At 40.2% G+C, this 24,714-nt stretch overlaps 1 protein-coding gene across 2 annotated transcripts; it reads left to right on the top strand.

Annotated features, from left to right (window-relative positions):
• Positions 1-696: 696 nt before the first annotated feature.
• On the top strand, positions 697-22,117 carry LOC133997775 (clathrin coat assembly protein AP180-like). Of its 2 annotated transcripts, none has more exons than XM_062437483.1 (21): positions 697-826; positions 8,087-8,229; positions 8,729-8,804; positions 8,984-9,086; positions 9,260-9,353; positions 9,489-9,600; positions 9,696-9,802; positions 9,899-9,940; positions 10,454-10,527; positions 11,798-11,810; positions 11,903-12,033; positions 12,536-12,609; positions 12,898-12,912; positions 13,489-13,659; positions 15,442-15,540; positions 18,475-18,549; positions 20,092-20,178; positions 20,719-20,780; positions 21,618-21,671; positions 21,836-21,919; positions 22,031-22,117. In XM_062437483.1, exons 1-21 carry the CDS (start codon positions 697-699, stop codon positions 22,115-22,117), a joined length of 1,833 nt encoding a protein of 610 aa, XP_062293467.1. The 2 variants fall into 2 exon arrangements, with proteins under 2 accessions (XP_062293467.1, XP_062293468.1); XM_062437484.1 differs by lacking the exon at positions 21,618-21,671 and adding an exon at positions 10,812-10,817.
• The last annotated feature ends 2,597 nt before the right edge of the window (positions 22,118-24,714 follow it).

The raw sequence follows: 24,714 nt of genomic DNA, 5'->3' as shown, positions 1-24,714 counted from the left end.
TCCGAGAGGAGTGAAGAGGCACTTCTGCGCCCCAAACGAACAGATCAGAGCGGAAACGCCGCAATCTGACAGACGAAGGGGATACTGTGGGTTTTTTTTTTCTCCCTGAGAGTAATTTTTTTCATGCACAGACGCTTGAGGAAGGCAGTCAAACCGAGTGCCCCCTCCAAACGGGATATTTGATCGACCTATGGAGTGTTGATTTACGTCCCATAATTTTCCTAAAATATATTTGGACAGTCAGGCAGGAGTCTAGCTTGCTCAGCATTTTTTTATTAGCTTGTTTTTTTTTTTTAAATATTGCTGCGGGGTGAGAGAATAGCTTTCATTGCCAGTTGAGTGTTACATAAGCGAGTGGCTTTAGCTGTCCAAGGTGCTGAACTGACAGCTATAACGGGACGAGCCGAGGGGAATTCACAGCCTTGCGTAAGTCTACCCATGTCACGGCGCATATTATCAACGTGACCGCACGATTTGATGCGAAAATAACATGTATGTAGTGCTTTGATCTCATTTTGTGTGCTTTTTTTCCGCCCACACAGAAGGTCACAGGCCTATCCATCGGGAAAGACGAAAGCACGGGATCCGCTCACTGAACCACCGGGAAGCTGCTGGGTTTTATTCATACACTTCTTCTTTTTTACGTCGTTCCGTGTTAAAATAAATTCCTGGGGTGGTTGATTGAACGGAGAGAAAATGTCGGGGCAAACGCTCACGGATCGCATTGCCGCTGCGCAATACCAGCTAACGGGATCAGATATGGCCCGAGCTGTCTGCAAAGCCACCACTCATGAAGTGATGGCGCCCAAGAAGAAGCACCTGGAATGTAAGTGTGGCCCTTCTTCCTCTTGTCTCACACCGCATGGGCATGGCTCTACAGGCCTATAGGCCTCACACACACATGCAGTAACACACACACACAGGCCACATGCCATGCCATCACAACCAGTCCTCTCTTAATTCCCTTTGGTTAAATGGGTGTGGTGCCTTAATGAATTGATATATCCATTGGTGATGACCCCTTTGTGACCCTTTGTGTCAGCCTCCAGTAGATATGATGAACACCCATAGAGAGGGAGAGAGAAAGGGAGAGAGTGTAGGAGAGAGGAAGAGGGTGGGAGAAAAGGTCATATTTTAAGGTACACTGACAAGTCATCCACACAACCCAAGCCCATTTAATGTCCATTCTGTCCTCCTGCAAAGCCACAAATGTTTTAACTTCACATTACTGCAACAGTCTGGATAGATCAGGAACTTTACATGTCATGTTCAAATACTCGTGAAAATCTAAAGTTAAAGCATGCATGCTCTATATACAACTTACAGCACATACAGTAGACAGCTATCTGTGTTTGACATTGGTTATCAGTGAGTTTGGGCTCATGTAGTAAGGCTGTAAAGTCAGCGGAATAAAATTATCAAAGTCACATCTTTATTGACACATCTACAGATGACAGCAGGGGACTTATGACAAATCGTGATTAATCACTGTCAACTACCACAAATACTGTGTCAGACCAAAGCAGTGGCGTGGCGCTGCATACAGATGAAGGGTGGTCTGACTGGCTCTACATGTCTTTTGGATGTCTGTGTTTGTGAGTGTGTCTGTGTGTGGTCGCTGGGCAGGGCTGGTCCTGTGTCTTAGGCTAGGACGTTATATATCTTGTGATCCGCTCCCCTGCTGAATAATTTAATAATCAGCCAATGACTGCCTTGCATTATTTACACAGCCAAAGGTGACAATGCTAATGCTAGCATGCCCCAGGGACCATTGCTTCCTCATTCTCTGCTGTGTCCGAATCTTTGTTCTGTGTGTGCCTTTTACTCTAACTGTGACATTGACTTGTGTAGCTGGTAGGCAACACATCACCGTGTCATTTTAACCATTGTTAGTTCAAGTCACAAGCTCTTTCTTGAGGGATCAAACTGCCTCTGTTAACCTGTTGTTACCATAAACACTGCCGGCACATGAAAGGATTCGTATGTGCTTAAATTCCAAGATAATACAACAGAACATAAGCTACATATGAACATGTTGTCTTCCTTTAAGTTTTAGGTTATACTGTATTCGTTTTTAGGGCAATTCAACCAGCTTCCTGTATATAGGCCACTGTGCCTCTCGTGCACGTGTATCTCAGTAGGGGGAACCTCCTAACCTCAAAAAACTGGAGAACATTTCCATTCATACCAAGATATACTCAAATAGTTATTGTTTTTCTGTCTTGAAACAGTTCACGCTGAAAATACTTACAAATAAGTCAAATAAGTACAAGTAAAGGCTGTTTAAATAATTGTTAATCTTTCACCATGTTGGATACATATGCATTTAACACTAGATTTATATATATTGGTGGTCTTATTTCTTTGTCACAGTGACATATTGTGTGATCCTTGGGGTTGAAGTGGGTGTGTGTTGGTGGTAGTAGTGGTGGTGCAGTGCAGTTGCCATGGCAACAGATTGAGAGTGTCAGGGGATGGCACTGTAATGATAAAGGGAGACTCTGATAAGGAAGAGGGCAAACGACAGGCCTGTCATCTGTGGAGTGCTGAGATGAATGTGTATTTCCTAAAAAGTAAATGACAGTGTTTCTGAATGTATCTGTATTGGTGTGTGTTATCTTTTCTAATAGATGTACATTTGATGAGGACAAATCATTTTTTCTTTTAGTATATGGTAAAATGTAACTAGTTATAGTAGCATTTCTAATCAGTTATGAAACTGTCGTAATTGTAAAAGATGAGCAGTTGAAGAAAGAGCAGGTGTGTGAAAATGGGTGTGTCACAATCACAGGTGCATGTGCATTGAGGAAAGCCTTTTTAAACCACAATTTGACCATTAAAATGAAAGCTCACAAGTTACAAAATATGTGCAGCAAGAAATTAATTTCTTTCAGCTTGGACACCTGTATTTAAAGCATACATTGCAGGGAATGAAACCCAGGTGTCAAAAGTGTGTTATTCCTCCTCTTTTAATTGAATTTCACATCCCTGTTGTTAGTCATGTATTTAGACATCATGTTGTAGTAAAATGGTAGTAAAATGGATGCTGGAGAGACTTTTTACAGAACACATGGCCCTTGCAAGGTCAGCTGGACGAGTTCACTCAACACTGAAGGCAATAGGTTTAAATTCATCTGAGGTCATGTTGAAAATACACTGAGTGAAGAAGTGGCTGTTTTGAAGAGTGGAATTAAAAGTGTCTGGAAAAACAGGGCAATTCATAAGATCATGGCTGTGTCCAAAATCATTGCCTATTTACTATATTAGTGCACTACATTTACCCTCCGCCATTTTATTTAAGTTTCCAATTGCTGAATGTGTAAATATATCCAATATATAGTGCCCTCAAATATTCCAAAGTTTAAACAAAAAAAGTAGTGTCAGTGGCATGGACTCTACTTTTTTCTGTCTCTCGACAATCCCACAATGCAATGCTCCACATTTTGAATTTTAGATGTGAAAACTGCCTTTATGCAACTGTACAGCTGATGGTGATGACACAAAATGATTATAAATTAGCGTCTGAAATCTTGATTTGCTGCTCACCGTTGAGTAAAGTATTCAGTGCCTGTTATATAGGGAGTAGTGAATGTGTGAATAAGGGAGTGATTTCAGACACAACTATCCATATAAGCATCGGTATGTCATGTGACCTCAAGACAAAAGGGTTTTCTAGATGATTAACAAGACAGGAAAACAGAAAAAGTTTGATATGTTCACGTGAGCCTGAATTACTGGAAAATGTACCTCTAAAGATATTCAAACACTCTTTGGTAGAACTGGTGAACAAGTGTAATCTCTGACATTGTTTTCACAAGCCAAAAAGGGAACTAGCTTTAGATCGTGAGTCCAGTCGACGTATATCACGGGGTTTATGTGTGAGTCACAGCTGCCGGAGACAGAACTGGTATCACTGGATGTCAAGGTCAAATTAACCTCCCCACTAGAACTGAAAACAACTCATACAAGAGTCTTCATCAGTTCTGCTAAGTGGATTTAAACACCTGCGGGTCATTTACACCACAATGTTACATGAGAATCAGGGAGGTCACATGGCAGTCACGTGTGAGTCGTTAGAATCACATGAATTAAGGTGTGAATTGGTGTGAAATCACCTGATTAAAGCTGTCAGGGAGTCACTTTAAATGACTCATACAGCAGCTGATTAACACTAGAAATTGTTAGTGTGTGTGTGTCTTCTGTATATTATTCTGGCTACTGCTTGAGTGCTTGTTGTGTAATTACAAATCACAATACAAGATGACAGACTGGAAAAGACGCTGTCACACACAAACATACACTCGTGCAGTGTGAGGTCTTACAGTTCATTCTTAGAACACTCCTGTTGGACGTGGATTACTGTAAGAGTCTTTATTTAGCTCGGCCAATCCTTATTAGACACAGACACACACACCTATACACATACACACTCTACTTGTATGTGAATGCATGTTTGCTTCAGGTAATGATATCAGAAACAGAAAGCATGGATTATAACCTGTGATATGGTCCATATGGCAACACATTAAGCACATATGATAAGATTCCTACACGCTCAGTTATTATGTGGTGTTATGAGCTGAAAGGCTGAGCGAGTGAACGAATATTAACTTGTAGCTGTGCCACTGGTGACATGATAATATTATATAATCACATTTCAGCCATTGTGGACCACGTCTCTCTGTGTGTGTGTGTCTGTGTGTGTGTGTGTGTGTGTGTGTGTGTGTGTGTGTGTGTGTGTGTGTGTGTGTGTGTGTGTGTGTGTGTGTGTGTGTGTGTGTGTGTGTGTGTGTGTGTGTGTGTGAATGGAAAAGGCTGCAGGCGGGTGTAATCTTCAGCCATATTACAGAGAAGTGAGGCCAACTAGGAACAGAAAAAAAGGGAATAAAATGAAAAACATTGGATGGATAGCAAATGACAATGAAAGGAAGAAAATTAACCTTTAGGATAAAAAAATGCAGTAATAGAGAAAGAGCATGGTGTACTAGCAGCTCATATTAAGCTTTACAAAATAATATGATTACAAATAAGAGCCATAGATGAAAAGTCATTAATGTGACGGCAACCTCCATAATATAAAATAAATCAGACATCATCATTGTGGTTCAATCTAGTCAAGTTGTACAGATGGATTGCAGCATATTAATTATAAAGCATCAGCGTTTAATCCTGATTTTGATCATTAAAGCTGATATTAGCTGTGTCCCAATTCAGGAGCCGTATTCTTCGAATGACGCGGTCTACAAAGACTGCAAAGCCTGAACCAAGCGTTGTTAAATGAGACGATTTGGTCTGTGGGGGATTTCCTATTTGCGTCACCAGCTGTTCACGCCCTTACCCTAGCATCACGAAGCGCTGCTCCTGTCGCCTAGCAATTTTGACAGCTGCATTTGACGATCGTGGCGCGGGTAGAAATGGTGCCAGAAATTTGAATTTTATTATAGTGACAGACCATCCAGGTCCAGCCGCACCATTAGGGACTCCTTGCTCAGCTGAACCAATATGTAAATACAGTTTTAACGACAAATATTTATAAAATTGAATTCAAGACTTTCTAAGAACCTGCAGAACATTTATTTTAATTCATTTAGAGAGAAGAGCCCGTCCATTCTCTCTCTGCTCTCCTCTGTCTCTTTCTGCAGCAGCGTACCTGCTGACAGCAGCACCTCAGTCTCAGCACACCTATCTGACTGTGCTGTTACAAGACAATCTCAACTCAAAGCTCCAAAAACACTCTTTCTCACAAAAAATAACCTTTACGTTCAGACAAACTATTGTATCAGCTACAACTGTTAATTGTTCACGTGCAAGACCAACTTTTATCCTCCACAAGGAATTATATCATATGCATAAAAATGCTACAGAGACATTAGAGCTTGCGATAAATCACCAAAGAGCTGCACAGATCAGTTCATCATATCATGTTCTCCCTGGGTTGATCGGCCAATCATCTGAGGAGTCGGGCTGCCAGCAGCTAAGATGACGGACTGGAACCTAGTCAGCATCTCCTCACATGTCTTAAAATTTCCAAACAGGATATTTGGATAAACTGACCACTTATTGCGAATCTAAATGGTTAATTGGGAAAAAAATCGAACAAAGTGACATTTTCACAGTTTTACAGTAAAACATAGAACAGCTTTTAGCACGGCTCAAAATTTCAGGCAATGGCTACTGGTTTGTGAAAAATGCATCCTGGGATAGGTTAGGCTTCAAAGGATCCAGCCGTTGGATCCTCCAAATTTGGGAAAAGAAGGAGCCTTCAAAGTGGAAGAGCCTTGTCACACCGGTGTGACACATTCAGTCTTTGAAGGATGTGTCATTATGAATTATGATGCAGCTCCTGTCTGTTCAGTTTTCAGAATGTGTCAGAAAGATAATTTGCTAAAACTGAATCTACAACGTACAACACAGGCGACAGGAAGCTGATAACGGAGATGTATTATATGGTGTGAAACAGGTTGTGTCAAGACAGGTGTGTGTGCTATTCGGGGGATGGGCAGTGAGGCAGCTACCATAGAAAGACCAGGACCAGTGATTAGTAATAATCTGTTTACAACCCCCCAACCTCCCTAAACCCCAACCCCCACACGTCTAGCTGGTCACCCTGTTATGACCTTGAACAGCTCCCTTGCTCCCACCCATATGTCTCATCTTTTCTTACATTAATTACATTAATTTCCACATTAGTGCTTCTCAACTGATGTTCTTTTTGAGTGTTTGCTCTTTTTTCTTCCCTCCTGTTTCATTTTTTGCTCTAGTCTATAATTTGTATACCTACTCAAGGCAAAGCCAAGGCCTGTTCAATATAAAGGTCTCCCTCTCCTTCCATTATTGGAGATGCCTGCCAATATTTGCTGCATTCCTCTCTGGCACTCTCCTTGGATACACTCAGTCCTGCCCTTGTAGCTCAGCCATCAATGTCAGAGTGCTGGACAGAAAAGTAACCAAACCATTTCTTATGTGCTATGAATGTCATCATTTTAGGGTCTCTAGTGTACTGCAGGGTTGGCAAACATTCAGTAATGTACTTCATTTGAAAGATACAGTATCTGCCCAAATCACTTTACTGTTATATTTTTCTCTGTCTGCCTGACTCTCTCTCACTCACTGCAGAAGTAACTCTAGTATCAGATTTAAAAAATCCATCCTCATCAGACAACTAATACAGAAAATGTTAGATTTAGATTTGTTTTTTTATTTTTTGTAAAAAAAAAGAAAAAAAAAGAAGGTTGATACTAAAATAGCACCCATCACGTAATCAGGTAAATTACAAAAGTGATTTGTGTGCACTTCTCATGCACAGATCACAAATGGTAGCTAATTTCTTTTTTTTTGTTATTCACTTATTATTGGTGGCTAATTTCTGATAAATTTGTGAGTCCCACAGGAGCTCACGCATTGGTTTTATTTTCATGCCTGAAATGTGTCAATATGAGTGAGAGGAAATGAGGTACACACAAATGATGTATATGCTAGCCATATAAAGTAGTGCCCACATAATGAAAAAAGTAGCTTCCTAATTTGTAGTTTATGTAATGAAATAAGAAATGGGAGTGATAATTTAGTCATTGACTTGATGCTGGAGCAGGACAGTTTTTTAAGAGATGTCAAATGCATCACACTTTTTATTAAAAACGTTAGAAGAAGTTATTGTATTTCATTTTGTACTGACACAAAATTCAGTCACTTTTACTGTTGGAGACCTCCCTGTCTGCCTGTCTGACCTGACACCCAGGAGGGGTGTACTTTTCTGTGTGTGTGTGTGTGTCTCCGTGTGTGTTCGTGCACCAACATCATTTTGTATGTACATCAGGTCTTCCTCCCAGCTTAATATTCTCATGGGTGTCTAGAGCAGTTCTGCAGTGAACACTTAAGCCCGCTTACTTAATCAAACTTTAATCAGAGTGAGTCAAATTATGTCGACATTTATCTAAGAATAAACTAACCATGACCCTCCTTCTATAGTCTACCATATTCTATGAAATTTCTTCAGACCTCAGAGGATCACATGGTGCTTAATGAGAGGGATGCTTTGATGGATTGATCTAAGAAGTCTGTGGGTGACTTTGTGGTTGTGTTACAGACCTGGTGTCAGCCACCAATACCACCAACGTGAACATCCCTCAGATGGCTGACACGCTGTTTGAGCGGGCTACCAATGCCAGCTGGGTGGTCGTCTTCAAGGCCCTTGTCACCACTCATCACATGTGTGTCCATGGCAATGAGGTATGTGGGTGGGAGACTCTAAACCATCTTCAATTCAAGCTGGATTTTATGACAGATTTTCTTTATATTATATGATAAATACAAAGGGTATTTTAATGGGATTTAATGGTTTGTCAAATTATGGTCCTGTCTAAATATGTCTTGACAATTATTTGTGAGGTTATGACTTTGGAGAGCTAAATCTGGCATATTTGAGCGCAGTAAAGGTTTTGTGTGGTGCTGAGAAAAGCCTGGTGTTTCTCAGATAAATAGAGACTTTGACCACAATTCCTCAAATAAATGAAATGAGCCCTGTGGGTCCAGTGTACGAGCAGTCAACCGCAGATTCAGACCTGCTTGAACTGCTATTTAATAGAATAAAATGTTCAGCAAGTACAGCCAGCCAAGTCCCAGCTATAAATGTTCAAGTGTTTATTTTGTTGTAGTGTTCACCTTTAATTTAATTTCTTTCCACCACTGCCTCTGAGACAGTTTTTTGTGTTTTCTTTCTATTCTTCAGAGGTTTATTCAGTACTTGGCTTCCAGGACCTCCCTGTTCAACCTCAGCAATTTCATTGACAAAACCGGCTCTCACGGTAAGAGCACCCAACTCTGATGATGATGCATTTTTTTATGTAAATTATATATATAAATGATCTGTCTTGATGAGTAATACAAATCAGCCCTACAATTGAAAAAGAGCCCTCCTTTAAATGTTAAAAATGAACATTTTTTTCCCTGTAAGTACTCACTGACATAAATATATTGTGTTTAGGGTATGACATGTCTACATTCATCAGACGGTATGGACGGTACCTGAATGAGAAAGCTTTTGCCTACCGCCAGATGGCTTTTGACTTCACCAGAGTCAAGAAGGGGTATGTCAAACACAGTGTTTTTAAGTGGCCTCACACCTCTACACACTGCAGTTAATCCTCTGTCATTCACTAATTGTATTCAAGTTCACTTTGGACAAATAGAGTTTTTATGTAATGGTCACTGATCTTGTGTCTCTGAAGCATCTGGTGTTCTCTGTGTTGTGTATACTCAGTGCTGAGGGTGTGATGAGGACCATGAACACTGAGAAGCTGTTGAAAGGCATGCCTGTTCTGCAGACTGAGATTGACACACTCCTGGAGTTTGATGTGAGTCCAGCGTTGACTTGATTTGTACATTTATTTATTTTTATTTGACAGCAATACAAGGTGGAACTTCTCCAATGATTTCACTTTAAATTGATAATTAGATGTCCAGTAATACCCTTTCCTTTTTCTTCTCAGGTTCATCCCAAGGAGCTGAACAATGGGATTATCAATGCTGCATTCTTGCTTCTCTTCAAGGACCTGGTCAAACTGTTCGCATCCTACAACGACGGAATCATCAACCTATTAGGTCAGTTGTCCACAAACAAATGAATATGTATAAATTGCAGATTACTGTAGATCAAAATGAATCTCAATCAGCAAACTTCTTGTTATTGTGTACAGAGAAATACTTCAAGATGAAGAAGAGTGATTGTAAAGAGGCCTTGGAGATCTACAAGAGGTTCCTGACCAGGGTGACAAAGATTGGGGAATTCATGAAGATGGCTGAGGTAAAAGTCACCTGCTAGTCCTCAGCATGGCTGTTACAATGTATCGTGGTAGAGCAACGTTGTAATGCTGATTTCTGACTCTGTTTCATTCAACAGACAGTTGGAGTTGAAAAAAACGACATTCCTGACATTAACTATGTAAGTTGCCACATCTTGCGGCTGGCATTTTCTTTATTTCTCTCCTAAAAGAGATTTGAAGGTGGTCAATATAATGCAGATGAATGTCATCCATCCCACACACATATATGCACACACAGACGCACATCCATGTCTCACCCGCCACCATCTCCCCACCCAGTGTGTCCACCCGGGGGTAGTGGTGGATCTAGCAGACTCAGACGACGAAGACTGTCCTTTTAAACCTCTTGAGGACCCGGTAACCGCAGAAACACAGGGTGCCCTGGCTGAGTGCCTGTTTGCAGGATGGAGTGTCGGCATGTTGAGCATAATTCAATCTGACAAGCACGGCAGACAAACTTGTGTGTGTGTGTGTGTGTGTGTTGTAGTGAGATTTTCCAAAGCCTTGGTGTTTTCTGACTTGACTTGAAACGTAAAAACGCAGTAATTACGCACAGACTGATGGTACGATGCAGGAGACACGTGGAAAGGATTCTTTATTGATTACTCCAGTTTTTTGTCTTTTTTTGTCAGGCCCCCAGCAGTATCCTGGAGTCTCTGGAAACACACATGAACGGTTTGGAGGATGTAAAGGGTGGAAAGAAGGGGTAAGAAATTGTTTAATGGCATTTTTTAAAATGTCAGTTCCACTGCTTCGTTGTTGGATGACACACAAAACCCTAATGAGATAGAATAGAAGAAGTAGGATAATGAAACAATAAAAAAGAGGCTGAGATCTGACAAACTCCCTCTTTCTTTATCATGACCTGTGTCTGAATCTTAAGGAAGAGAAATGTTGGTAGAAACAGGCAAAAACAGGAGGTATATTTCTACAATTTACTTTAACCCTTCCTCTCTTTTATCCCCCTCTATGTTCATTTGGAATCACCAGTGAAGGGTGAGCATCTACTGTATGTTTTGTTTGGAGATTACTAATTTCTTAGTGTAGTTGTATTTCAGTCATTTCCCTCCAGGTAACACATTATTCACATGTGAATTATATAAGTAATCCTCATGTGAATGGAAACATTATGCAGGTGTACATGTGCAAATGTGTGCGTTTTGAATGAATACATGTGTGAACTCTGCAAGAGACACATGTTTCAAAAAACAGTAAGTCACCACAGGTGTATTGTAGAGCCCGACTGATACTGGATTTTTGAGGCCAATGCCGATACTGATATTAGGGAATGAAGAAAATTCCTGGATCGATATATTGGCTGATATTCTGCATGTGTAAACACACACACAAACACACACACACAAACACAGAGATACAGAGATATGACGAAGATATTTAAATTTGTGTGACAAAGTGACAAAGACATGTAATGGGGGCAGGATATTTTACAATTTGTCAATTAACTTTATTGTCCAAAATGACATCAATGCACTGAAACAATAGACTTTATGGGAATTCAATAATTAAAACTTATAATTATATAAATAAAAATAACACAAAAAGGTTTGTTAAAAAAATATATTTGCGCATATTGGACAACACCAATACTGATCTGCAATAGGCCAATATCGGCCAATGATATCAGCCAATCGATATATCGGTCGGGCTCTATTGTATTGTCACATCCTGATGTGTGAATCAGAATACGAAGGGTTTTGCCCCAAAGTGAAATAATTTCTTCTAAATTGATCATTAGCACAAAATTTTAATATTACTGGAGTATTTCAATTAATTAAAAGCAACATGTGTCATGTTGGACATACACTATATTGCTTTGGGGATTATCTCTTCATATGATCACATATTTATTTCATTTCTTGACCTTTAAATGTAGACCCATCAAATATTTTTCACTCTGAGTAAATCAGGCAGTATTTCAAGCAAAATAACTTCCTCCTTCTCTCCTGCTCCTTCAGGTCACCAACAAAGGTAAGACGCACATTTGAAATAGTCTATATTATTGCAAAGCTCTTCTGGTCTGATGCACCGCTGAACAAAAGCCCTCATTGTCTACCTTCCAGGGGTCTCCAACAAACAACGTGTCTCCAACATCAACTCCAGCCAAATCTTCGAATGCTGTTCCCACACTGCAGCCTCCTCCTGGGGAGAATGCTGCTGCTGGTGCTGCAGCTGCTCCAGAGCCAGCAGAAGAGTGAGTGACCATCTCATGAAGCCTCTCTGTGTCTTGATTTTGTCCTAAAATATATAGTGTGCTAAACAGTGTTGCAGCAAAAACTTGAAAATCATAAATCATTGGTCATAAATGTTTACTACAACTTTAAAACAAAAACTTGCTCACAACTTTTTTCTTCACCAAGAGATTATTTCTAATATTATGATGGTAATTTATTTGGATTTTTTGTGAATAGAGTTTGAGTATTTGAGACTTTGAAAAGATCTAGATCTACCAGATCTACCAATATTATTGTGGTTATCACAGAAATAATACTCTCTTCCTGTACTTAATGCTTACAAACTACAAACATTTTCAGATACACATACAGTATATATATGCAGATACACGCATATGCAGCACAGGAGTTATAACTGGAAAAAACACCTTATGACCTTATGGGTGTTTAGAACAACACATGTAAAAGAATATTACCTTCTGCAACAGATGATAGATTCACTGTCTCTGTTTCTGTCTACAGTTCTTTGTTGGACCTGGATCCACTCTCCTCCTCAGGTCCCTCAGTAACATCAGCTGCCCCCACATCTTGGGGAGGTACGTTTTCCTCCTTCTTGTCAAATCAGCTGCAGGTTCATCTGTTAGAACCCGAACACACATTCATTTACCAGCATGTATGTTATATTTATTACAATTTATTTATTCACTGTAATTGTGAAGAAAAATAATGTTATTCTTTGAATACACAACAGAACTCATTACATCTACAGTAAAGAAATCAAGTTTTAAGTTTTCGAGAACAAGCTTATCAAAGCTATCATGAATCATTTTAGTTACTGACTTCATCTTGATCTGCTGCTCTTCCCTTATCTTCTGCTTCCACAGACCTTCTTGGATCAGGTGAGTTTTACCCTGCTCTTAATGTCACCTCTAAGCTCTAGCGTAGACAAGTGTAGTCTTAAATCATCCTCCAGGTTACATCGATGTCTCTGACTTTTCTAAAATATAACTCTAATCTGAAATTGAGCTGACCTGGAAACAATGTTCAATGTTTTTAATCCTTTCAGATAAATTATGAAATAGCAATGTCACATGGTTACCTCCCTGTTTGTCTCCTCAAGCTGGTCTCTTTAGTCTGAGTAGTCTCTCTGTTTCTCTCTGCCTTCTCTCTCCCCTCCCTCCTCATACTCCATTGTCTGTTTTTGGTTTACAACGGGGGCTGTTTTGGTTTATTTATTTTAATTTATTGGTTGTGACGTGATGGCGCTGGATAATTTTACAACTTTAATTTGATTAAAATTTGGATATTGCTTTTGTCGATTTCAAATGATTTTAATTGGGCTTTAATTTCAATTGGATCTTTGTTTTGGCTTGCTTTGTTCTTATGGTGACTCAATTGGTTATTTTGGTTGCTCTTTTGGGGTTTATTTTGGTACCTTTATTTGGGGATTTCAAACACCCCGTTGGTACTCACAGAAATGGGCGATTCCATGCTATCCGAACCCACCCTCGCGGCAGAGCCCGCCCCCTCCTCTGCAGCAGCAACACCCACTCCTGCAGCGGCAGAGCCTGGAGTCTCTCTAGCTCCTCCCACTAGCACAGCAGCCGCCACCTCCCCTGGCGCCACCAATATGGATCTGTTGGGAGGTCAGTGGGCTTCCAGAGGATTCTCTACAACAGAATCACTCTGCGAAGCTCAACCCTAAAAACATCACACAATATGACAGATGACTGCATGCTCAAACACATACAGTATGCAGACCGAACTGGTAACGCTTTATATAACAGTCAGTAAATTACAGCATTAATATTTTGTACATGGGGTTACCAATACTTGGTATTAATTAGTAAACAGCATTGTACTTGGAGTGTAAAAAGGTGAACAAGTAGCTACTTTTCCCCACAATTTCAATGCTTTGTACTTGTGCCTCTTAAAAGTGACGGCCCTTACCTCAGCTGGTACTGATATGACAGGACCTAAAAGCTGCTGTAGGTTGTTATCTAACATCATCATCTTCAGGAATGATAATGAATAAAGAATAAAGATTTCATTGTCCCCTCCGTGCAAAAATATGTTTTTCTTCTTGTTATTAAGGTTGAAATGTGTGGCTTTAATTGTGCTGGATGATGTACATGCAGAGTTTGACTCAAGCAGGTTGTTTTCACATTTATCTGCTAAAAGTGAAAAGTTACAGGTGGGTGTAGGAGCATACATTGTGACAACACAACTAGTCTGGAGCCAGTCGTCCTCCAGTATGCAATTTACACAAGTCCAATGTAAAAAAATTGAAGCCTCCATTGTACAAATGCTGAAAATGGACTTTATAGTGACATAGGAGACATCTTGTGTCCAGCAGTTAAACTTTTGAAATGAAAAAAATATTTGTATATCCATAGTTCATTTATCTTTTAAAGAAGAAGTAGAAGTAGATGTCATGTGATGGATTTTAATGTGGTAATACTAATACTTTTATGTGAAAAGCATATCAGATTACTTATACATGTCTTAATGCATCTCTAGAGGGGATCTTTGAGCAGGAAGTTGTTACAAGAGGGTAGGCTACTCCCTAACCTATTTCCCCCTTATATTTAAGTACAGTAAGTATTTTATGGATAGACCATATGTACTAAATGAATATATTGTAATTTGTGGCTGTAATCTAAAGCGTTACCATTGAACTTTGCTGATATATCACTTATTTTGTCTATATACTACAAGCAAAGTTGCATCATCAAAAACAATGAAGCCTTAGTGATGCATTGATGCACATCTCCATTATTTTCAGCTGCCACAAAATAAGCCTTGCAGGTCATTGAAGATATACAACTCTTTGACACACACACACACACACACAAAATACTCCTCCACAAATACTCACACAGATATTTCTTCATTATGTAAGTATGCACAGCCACACACTCACCATGGGCTTGCACATAAACATACTGCTGTACACTCATTCTTCGCATGCATCTTGTTTGATAGGCAGACATGCTTTTCTTGACAGTAGTGAAAAGCAATTCTATCAAACCCTGTCACATGGCTACAGCTACTGATGGGAGCTGTAACACTTGTAGTCACTGCTTTACTTGCGTAGATTTTAGGTGTGCAGTAGATGAAACCTTGTTGTAGTGCCTCCTGTCTGTATTCCCATTTTTCCATTCACCTGTCAGTCATTAATATCACATATCAATGCCGTAAACTGCATTTTTACTTTACAGATGAATACTTAATGTAACAACAAGGGTTGATTATTTTCTGTTTTCTGCTAAAATACTCTCAGCTTACCTGCATTTCTCTGATATTCTCTTTTCTTCACATTTCTGATTCCTTTTTTTCGTCTTGATTTTTTTCTTTGTCTTTCCATTTCTGCATCTGTCTACGTCTCTCTGGACTCTATCCTCTGCTGGGGTTTGTGTGAACCTCAGATGCCTTTGCAACACCTGTTCCTGCCACTGAGGCCTCTGCAGCAGCAACTGAAGGTGGGGCGGCCGCTACGTCTGCCCCGGCTACCAACACTGGAGCTGGTGGGTGACTGAAAATCTGTGTCTGTGTATGTGTCTGAGTCAGTGGGGTAAATTGGCTAAATATGTACTGAGCCACTGTGTTTAAGTACAACTTTCAGGTGCTTGCACTTTCCTTGAGTATTTCCATTTTATGCTACTCAATAGGCGTATTTCCACTCCGCTATAACTTTTTACTCCACCACATTTGTTTGACAGCTTTAGTGACCACTTCATATATTAAGATCTTAGATACAAAACACATGATCATTTTATAAAATATGATTAATTTTTATAGATTGAACTACCCAAAAGGATATAAATTGGTCAAATTTAAGTCAGCCTCGACCAACTACAACATTAAAATTCTGTTTACAGTAGGCCTATATGTAATTGAATCAGTATGAGGCCTTTTTCACAGAGGACCGTTTGACATGTCACAGTAGTAGCACAGCTTTAAAAAAAAAAAAAAAAAATTATAGATGACTGTCACAGCTTACTGGGACACTTGAAGACAATATAGCCATTGTTAGTGTTATTTATACCTGTGCCTTTCATACCTCTCTCCATACTGAGACTGGTATCAATCTTCTTCTGTACATTCACTTAAGTAAGACTTAAAATGCAGAATTTCTACATGAAAGGATGTATTTTTGTATTGTGGTATTGCTACTTTAAACTTAAGAATGTCAATATTTTTTCCATTGCTGTGGATGAAAAGATGTTTCAGTTTGTGTACATGTGTAGGCATTCTTTGTTGGTCTCAAGTGTAATCAGGGTTTCATCTCGAGGCTTTGTGCAGGCACAGAAGGCATACAGTTTCACTCTTATTGCTGCTGGTGTCTGGACAGTGCTATTGTTGTTGCCATGGTGAATGAAGACTCTCGCTTCTCTCTTATTGTTTGGCATTACAGGTAGATTTTTCTGTTATGGAGAAGGTTTCCTGTGGCAGGCTAGTTGTACTTTCTAAGAGTAGACTCAGTTGTGGTTTGTTCCTGAGGTTTATAGTGCAAATTTGTACAATATTCCCTTCATAACAGATACTATTTTTTGTTATTTTAACCATTTCTGGTTACAACAGGAGTGGGTTGGAGCTGCATTTTCTCTACTATCAAAACTCCCAGATGCTTTTTCATTCCTGCATTTCATCTTTCCTGATTTTAGCAGTATTTTCATCACATCTTCACATGAAGTATATGTGTATGCTCTGTCTTGTGTTAACATCATTATCTAACACCCTCCCTTCCTCTCCATGTGTTACATTTCTTCCTCATTACCACCCCACCCCTTCTCCAAAAGACCCCTTCGCTCCTTCAGATGGTAGCACCGATGCAGTGTCTTCGGGTCTAGACCTTTTTGGCATGATGACAGTGGAGAATAATAACCCGGGTAGTTCGCTGGATGCCTGTTTTAACTCTGTGGTGCCCCAGCCTTCCCCTTCCGCTTCCCCTTCACCGCTCTTCACCTCCGCATCCAGCACCATCATCACTACTGCAACCATTTCAGCTCCAGTAGCTCCCAGCGCCACAAACCCTGCAACTGACCTTTTCAGCGGTAAACGTTAGAGATGTGTGTGGTCCAACATTAATCTTACTATCTTGTGCTCTTATTCACATTGACTCGCATCCTCTTGGCTCCTTATGTGCACATACTGACGGCATTTTTCACTTCGACTTGGCTGTTGTATGTAATCACCGTTTCATAGTGTTTGAACATTTTAATATTCCTGTCTCTGGATGCGCATGTGTTTGTAGATCTCTTTGATTCAATGCCAGACACAAGCTTCACCAAAGCAGAGCCCGCTCCCAGTGTTGACTTGTTTACAGCAGGTAGCTATCCCCACTGCATCCATTCTGTCATCTCTCGTGTGCTCGCACTCTCATATCCTGTCTTGCCGTGTCTGTTTTTTCAGCTTTGTCCTTGGCTTTGATTAGGGAAGGAAAAAAGGAAATGGGATTGCTCTCCTATGGGTCAGCTAAAAGCTATTAAGCTGTCTGAAACATTTACTAAATCACTCTTGCCTCCTTCCCATTCCAGCATGTTCTGCGTGCACTGCAACTGCAAGTGATAAACGTGCATTATAATGATTCACAGTCAATACCAGTGTGTGTGTGTGTGTGTGGGTGTGTGTGTTTCTGTATGTATGTGTGATCTAAACACCATCTCCACCTTGCCCTCCCCAGCAGATTTATTCAGCTCCCCTGCCCCCATCCTCACCTCCGCACCCCCACCCAAAATTGACACGGGAGCCATCATGAACCTGTTTGGTGGTGGGTACCTCACATGACGGCCTGCTCGCACTCTCTCTACCCTGTTGATGAAAGCCTCATAAGAGAAGAGGAGTTGTATCTGTGAAAGACATCAAATGAAACTATTGATATTAATACCAGTACAGCTTTTCTAATGGTCATCAATAATGGGTTGGTTATTGCATGTTGTGTTTCCCCTAAACATCGGTCCGTTTTTTATTGTCAATTTAAACTCATAGACATCTTGTAACAATGGGAATTTTTTTCTTTGTGGTTATTTTATGTAAGTATTACAAGCAGATATCTGAGATGAGGCTTGGTCATGTTGAAATTGTCAAATTATTTATGAACTATAAGCTACTGTGTGACTGTAGACCTGGAGATTTTCCTTTCTTCCTGGCTTTGTATCCAGTGACTGTTGTATGATCATAGGTGTATCGGAAAATGTGTGGACGGTTGGATATGACAAGACATGTGTATGTGTCTTAAAATTTAAAAACAATATTTCCCTGTTTACTGTCATATATGTGATTGCTCATTCTTACTTTCACCTACCATGTCTAACTCTAACCACTCTTGTTTGGCATTAGCAGTGAGAAGCCGAAGGCTGACTATTACCCCTTCTTTGCCCTCATGCTGCGATGGAAACGCATTGGCCCGCTTTGACCTGGCACGGTATGGCTTGGTGTGTTTTTGGTTGACCTGCCAGAGTCCACAGGAGGAGATGCCCCAGCTGCTGCTGCCGCTGCCGCCCCAGCTGCTCCTGGCGCAGAGCTCATGTCAGGTAAAACCTCTGAAATGTGAAGAGCCGCTCTGCATGCTGGAGGGTGTACGGACATGTTGTGGATTTCCATTTCATCTCAGCAAACTGTACTGTAGCTGTGTTGTTAACTCACTAATTGCATGCTGTCTAATGTTAGTCCTACTAATACTGTTAGAGCCACCTTGGCGACATCTTCCATTAATTACATCAGTGTTTCCAGTGAAGATGGTTGTTTTGTGGTTATTGTTTTATCAGTCACTGTTTCTATTAACTTTGGTAATGGTTAATGAAATAGTCTGCTGTTAGCTGTTCTTTTTATATCATTTATTCACTCTTTGTACAGAATACAGAAGCTTTATACACTAAACTTGGGTGTTGTCTTGTTTTTTTTACTGTTGCTTGCAATTGATTCCGTATCACGTCTATATAAAGTCACGCTGACGTCACCATTGGATCATTTGCATAGTTATTAGTCTTCAGGGAATTCCTTCAATATTTCCCACCTTTCCTGGCTGTGCAACTGGTATCCATGGTAACTGTAACCATAGCAACATGGGCCCCTCCTCACCTGGTTCCTGGTCATCTCCTGTGCCACTGGTCTTCATGTTATGTAACTGACGGTCTGCAATACTACTGCTTCGAGGCTTAACTCTTTATTTCCCCTCTCTCTCTGTCATTCACGCAATAACCTCTAATGGTTTCACTGTCACCCGCTCCTTTAAAACCTCATTGCATCTTTTTTTCTCTCTCTCTGGCACATGTGCTTTTTTACTTTCCTCCCCCTCTCTCTCTTTCTTTCTCTCTCAACCTCTCTCTCTCCATCTGGCTCTTGGGCTGGCTCATTGCTTGCTTCCTGCCATTTGATTCGGTGAGTTTCCCTGCTCTTTAACACGCTAATTTCCCACAGTGCACTGCTGCATTGCAGTGGTGCAAGCTCAGCTGTGCTGTCCCTTCCACCACCAGATGCTTGATGGTTACAAAGAGTCAAAAGTAGTAGTAGTGGTAGTATTATTATAACGCTTCTTTACCAAATAACTCAGCTTCTGCACTCATCATTAATTACATAAATAATCACTGGAAATGTGTTCTTGGCCTGTGTATGATGTCAAAATGTAAGATACAGTGAAAAATACATAACAAATCATCCATCATACATATTTTTTTTAAGCTGGTCTGGTTCTTATTCCCTATGCCCAGATTGCACATTACTATTAACAGTAATAAGTAGTAGTAGTATTAGTAATAAGACATCTCCTGTAGCAGAGTCTGTATGCTGAATGTGTACTAAAATTACAAAACATTCTTCATACTCTAAATGCCCTAAAAATGGCTATTTTACTGCTTTAGTTGTCACTTAATGTCTTATTTTATATGAATCTACTCTATAGCTCATTCTCTCCTCTCTCTCTGTTGTCATGGAGACATTTATTGGTTGTCATGGCAATCCCCAATAGTAATGAGGTCTGCTACTGAGTTCTGGTAGAGTGTGAGGATAGCTAATATCTTCCTCTCCCCTCCTCTCCTCTTGTCTATGTTTCCTCCCCACTTCCCTCCCTCCTGTAGTATTTGATGGACTAGGGGATGTAATGAAGCCCACTCTGACCCCTCAGGCGGGTGATGTTGACACCTCCATGGCTAACATGGCGAGTAGTAAGTAGTCATTCACACTAGCTACAGCAATGCCATAGATATGGCAATTTAAAAGAACAGTTCAACATCCTGGGAAATACACAAGACTGGGGTCATTCTGTTGAATTTGGAGCTGGAGCTGGAGCTGGAGCCAGGAGGTGATTAGCCTAGCTTAGCATAAAGACTGGAAGCAAGGGGGAACAGATAGCTCGGTTCTCCCCAAATTTAAAAACAAAAACAAAACTTGTATACAAGCAACTCTAAAGTTTGCTAAGTAACAGATTGAATCTAATTTCAAAAACCTGGACACTGAACATACAGTAAGTGTTGTAAATAGTTGTGTTGCCACAGCAAGGATGCCACATAACATACAGCAAGAAACATGAGTACATTCCCAAAATGTTGAACTATTGTTTTAATTCACCTTGTCTTGCAACCTTCAACTTTTTTGCAATGAAGTCTCTGTGGTTGTATTTATGTTGTTAAATGAAACAGTAATTTTGCAGAACCTCTCTTTTGTCTCTCTCGCTCTCTCTCGCTCTCTCTCTGCATCTGTCTCAGATCTTACAATGGGAACCCCAGCGGCCGCACAGGTAGCTCCCCCCAGTTGGGCAGCTCCCATGGTAAATGTTGTCTGTGTCTTATAGCATGGAGTGGAGCCTGGCATGGCAGCGACAGACAGGGCATAACACATGCATTATCTTCATCTGGCTCTCCAGGTTCCAGGTCCAATCATAGAGCAATATATAGCTGAGAGTGAGAAAAGAAAAGACACAAGACACATCATTGGCTATGTCAGCCGATAGATCTCACAGAACGTCTAATAATGCTCAGAACTCATGCGCTGGTTATAAATGTGTGGAAAATTACCAGAAACTGGCACTTTCAACATGCAGTCTGGCTCAAAGTATTCCTGGAATATCTACTGGAGAGTGATGAAGTGCCAAATAAAGAAGCTGTTGCTTGGAAACAGTTTCTTCCTCTCTGAAATTCCTATTTTCTTTTAAGCCTGATAAAGTTGTGGCAAGAAACCAACTTCTCCCCTTCATAACTAAACTCACTTCTCTCATTGACACATTTGCTTTTTATGGATATTTCAGTTCTTGGCAACATCCGATCTAGTTGTAGTTTCATACAGATGAGATGTCTCACCTCTAAGGCTGTCTGCAACAAGCTTCCTCTTTCTCTATAAGTCCTTGTGCATGAGTAAATCTGTAATATGAATGTATAGGTTCAATTAGGGATTTTTGTTGTGCTGTGTTTGTTCCTTTATATGTTGTGTTCCAACCTTTTATTGTCCAGCATCAATGTGTCTGTCCATTACTTTAAGTGTTGTAGAAAAATTAATGTGTTGTGTATATATTTTTTTTTTACGTCTGTTTGCATTGTCTAGCATTGTGTGTGTCTGTCTTATATGTAGTGATCCCAACTCCTCCTCTCCCTCCCCTCCACACCTTTAGACTGTACCCATGGGTGTGCCTCCTTTTATGGGGACTCACCCCAGCTTCGGCATGGTAAGACCACCAGTCCAGTCCAGTAATGTCCCTGAACCAGTCTGGACATTACTGGAAAGTGATGGACAATGACCCCTTTAGGTGTCCCGAACACGAACACATCTTTCCCACGGCTGCAATTGTGTCTTACTGTCTCTTTTTCTTTCTGTCTGTCTCCGTGTAAGCCCGGGGCACCAGGCGTTGGAGCTCCCATGATGCCCATGGTTAGGCCAGGCTTCCCTGCCACCGGAGCGACCCCCGGAGCACCGGTAACTTGCTCACTCTTAAACCGATTATCCACACATTTACACATTCATACCTGAAATTGACAGCTGCTCTGACAAAGAGAGTTTGAGTGCTAAAAACGGATGTGTCTTCAGATGTCTCCTGGAATGGCCCAGAGCCCCAGAAAGCCTCCACCACCGAGGAACGCTCTGGATGACCTTAACATTAAGGACTTCATGTAGACTGACTGACCCGTAAACCCCCAAGGTAAATGTGTAGTCACTTTGCTGAAAGTATCTTCAGACTGCAGATAAATCTGATTTATTTTAAGTGACCAGGTTTGGATTTGCATTACCAGCCCACATTATTATTGATGCATTGTATTGGTTGCTGTGACAGAGATGTAGGTATGCTTACATGCACCGACCTGTCTGGCCTTAATTGATCCAAAACAGAAAGCTGCAAGAAAGAATTAAAAACTGAAGTTGAGATGAAATAAAAAATGTTTTTTAAACCCTTTTAGATCACATCCCGAGTCATATTGTGCACCTTTGTAATAATATAAACCAACAAAAAGAGAAATAATTAATTCATTTGTATTCCTATATCAAAATCTAATCATGTTTTTTTTTCCTGTAAATCAAAATATTTGTGCTTACGTAGGCTTGAACAAACCAATTTCATGATTTGATTTAATAAACACTTCCATTTCACTGGGACTTTAAGATATGTACTTTTCTGTTGTCATGCCATAGCAAAGGTACCTTTTATTGCATCAGACAACTTTGATGTGGCAGTCATGGCCAGCTAATAAAATAGCACTGACTTTTCTTGAGTTTTTATTATTTTTATTGTGAAATACTGGGTACTTGTACTTTTTCAAGCCTATAAATGAAAAAATGAAAAATAACTGTTTATTAACCTTCTTCACACTGCAAATGATCTAAAGGCATGTGTTAGAACTTTGATTTTATTGACAATATCACCTTTTATCATTGTAACACGCTGTTTTTGCTTTTTCTTTTGAGAAAATCTGACTGCCAGTCTAAGCATATTTGTCTCCATGTCTCTGAATGTCACTGTCTGTTTGTCACCTATTTCTGTTGAGACGAATTGCCTCAATAAAGTCTAATTTTCTCTCTACTCTCCATCACTCTGTCTGCCTCTCTCCGCAGGTTTGTCATTGTGTCTGGAGCTCTGTGGATGTGGATGTCTGCACTTCCCCACCGCCTTCCCTCAGTCATGCCCCAGCCCTTCAGCCATTCGGCCACCATCTCTACGACCTTTACCCTCTGACCTCCTACCAGCCGCAGCCCCTGAAACAACCTGCCCTCCTTATCTAATGTTGTAGCACAACTGTGAATGTGAACCCTAGATACAGAAAAACTAAATTCTGTTTATGTGTGTGTGGGTGTGCGTGTAAATCAGTGTTAACCTTTACTTAATATACTATTGAAAAATGAACAAAAAAAATTAATAAATGTGTATTTAGATTCATTCTGGATTTCTGCATATCAGCTGACTTGGAATGATGGATACGTGTTGGTTTCTTTGCGCATCTCCCAGACGAGGACCGTGTTGTTTAAATGTGGACTGTATTCGGTGTGTGTAACTTCACTGGCCAAACCCCACTCCGACTCTATCCCTCTTGTCCAAACTAATACTGAGCTATGTTTATGCCATTCAAAACTTGGTTGTACCTTGTATATCCTCTTGGCAGTCCATCCTCCCGCCTGTCTGCTTTTTCAACTCTCAAAACTTACCTGAAAACAACTTGCACTGCAAATTGGGACTTATCATCGAACACCTCAAACAGTGTTCACTTTCATTTTTACTTTATCTTTTTTTAGGGATTGTATGAAACATGCAAAAACTGTGTTCAAATTGACATATGCATTTTTGATGATAGATTACATATTTTCTTTAATCTTTATTTTCAAAGGGAAAAAAATGTATCATATATTTTTAGTTATGTCAAATGATATGGTTAAAAAAAAAAAAAAGGCAAGTACATTCAAAAATTTCCCGCCTTCTTTGTACATACCTCTCAGTTTATCAGAGGCAGTATTGAATGGAAACTCAGTCCTGAGTGTTTTTAGGCTTGCGCCCTCTGCTGGTGTGGAGTGATGCTGCATCGTAGCATGCAACACAGGTCAACCTGGGATGCATTCTAATACTCTCAAAGAGCTCCTTTCCTTGTCTCTCCATACATGCTGACATTTGAATTAATGTTCAGGTGGAAATCAAAGAGACAAGGAGGCATCTGTGTATGTGATTGGAATGTGGCCTCAGTCCTCTGTGGGTCACTTGTAACACAGTGATCGGTACATTTGCTCGTGTGCTGTCACTGTAAATCTTGAGGACTCTCACTGTAAAGCACTGAAGTATATGCTGGATGTTCTGTGTGTTGTTTATTTCCAAAAGTGACTGTATCTTAATCCATTGTGGCATTGCAAAGTGTTGAAAGAAAAATAAAGATGACTATGACACATAAAAACTAAAAGAATGTGGATAAATAATGTTTGCTAAGTATTCATATGAAGGCTGTGTTGTTGGGTTTTTTTTCTTTTCTTTTCTTTTTCTTTTTTTGGGGTTATGATGGATGACATCGTCCTCCCTCCCTCGTCCCCACCTGCATGTGAGTCCAATTGAGATGCAATAAAATACAAATACACTGATACAAACTACCCTCACGGCTGATCACTTATCTCTGTACTGCTTTTGTCAGACTATTCTGTGAAAATTCAATTTGTTTTTTTATTTATCAGCATGTTGTGGCATGGACACTCCTGACGGTCAGTAGCATACAAAGTCACAAAACAAGATATTGTTACTCAGA

This window comes from Scomber scombrus, chromosome 17 (assembly GCF_963691925.1).
Source record: "Scomber scombrus chromosome 17, fScoSco1.1, whole genome shotgun sequence".
Classification (NCBI taxonomy): Eukaryota; Metazoa; Chordata; class Actinopteri; order Scombriformes; family Scombridae; genus Scomber; species Scomber scombrus.
This window is presented reverse-complemented; position numbering and strand designations above follow the sequence as displayed.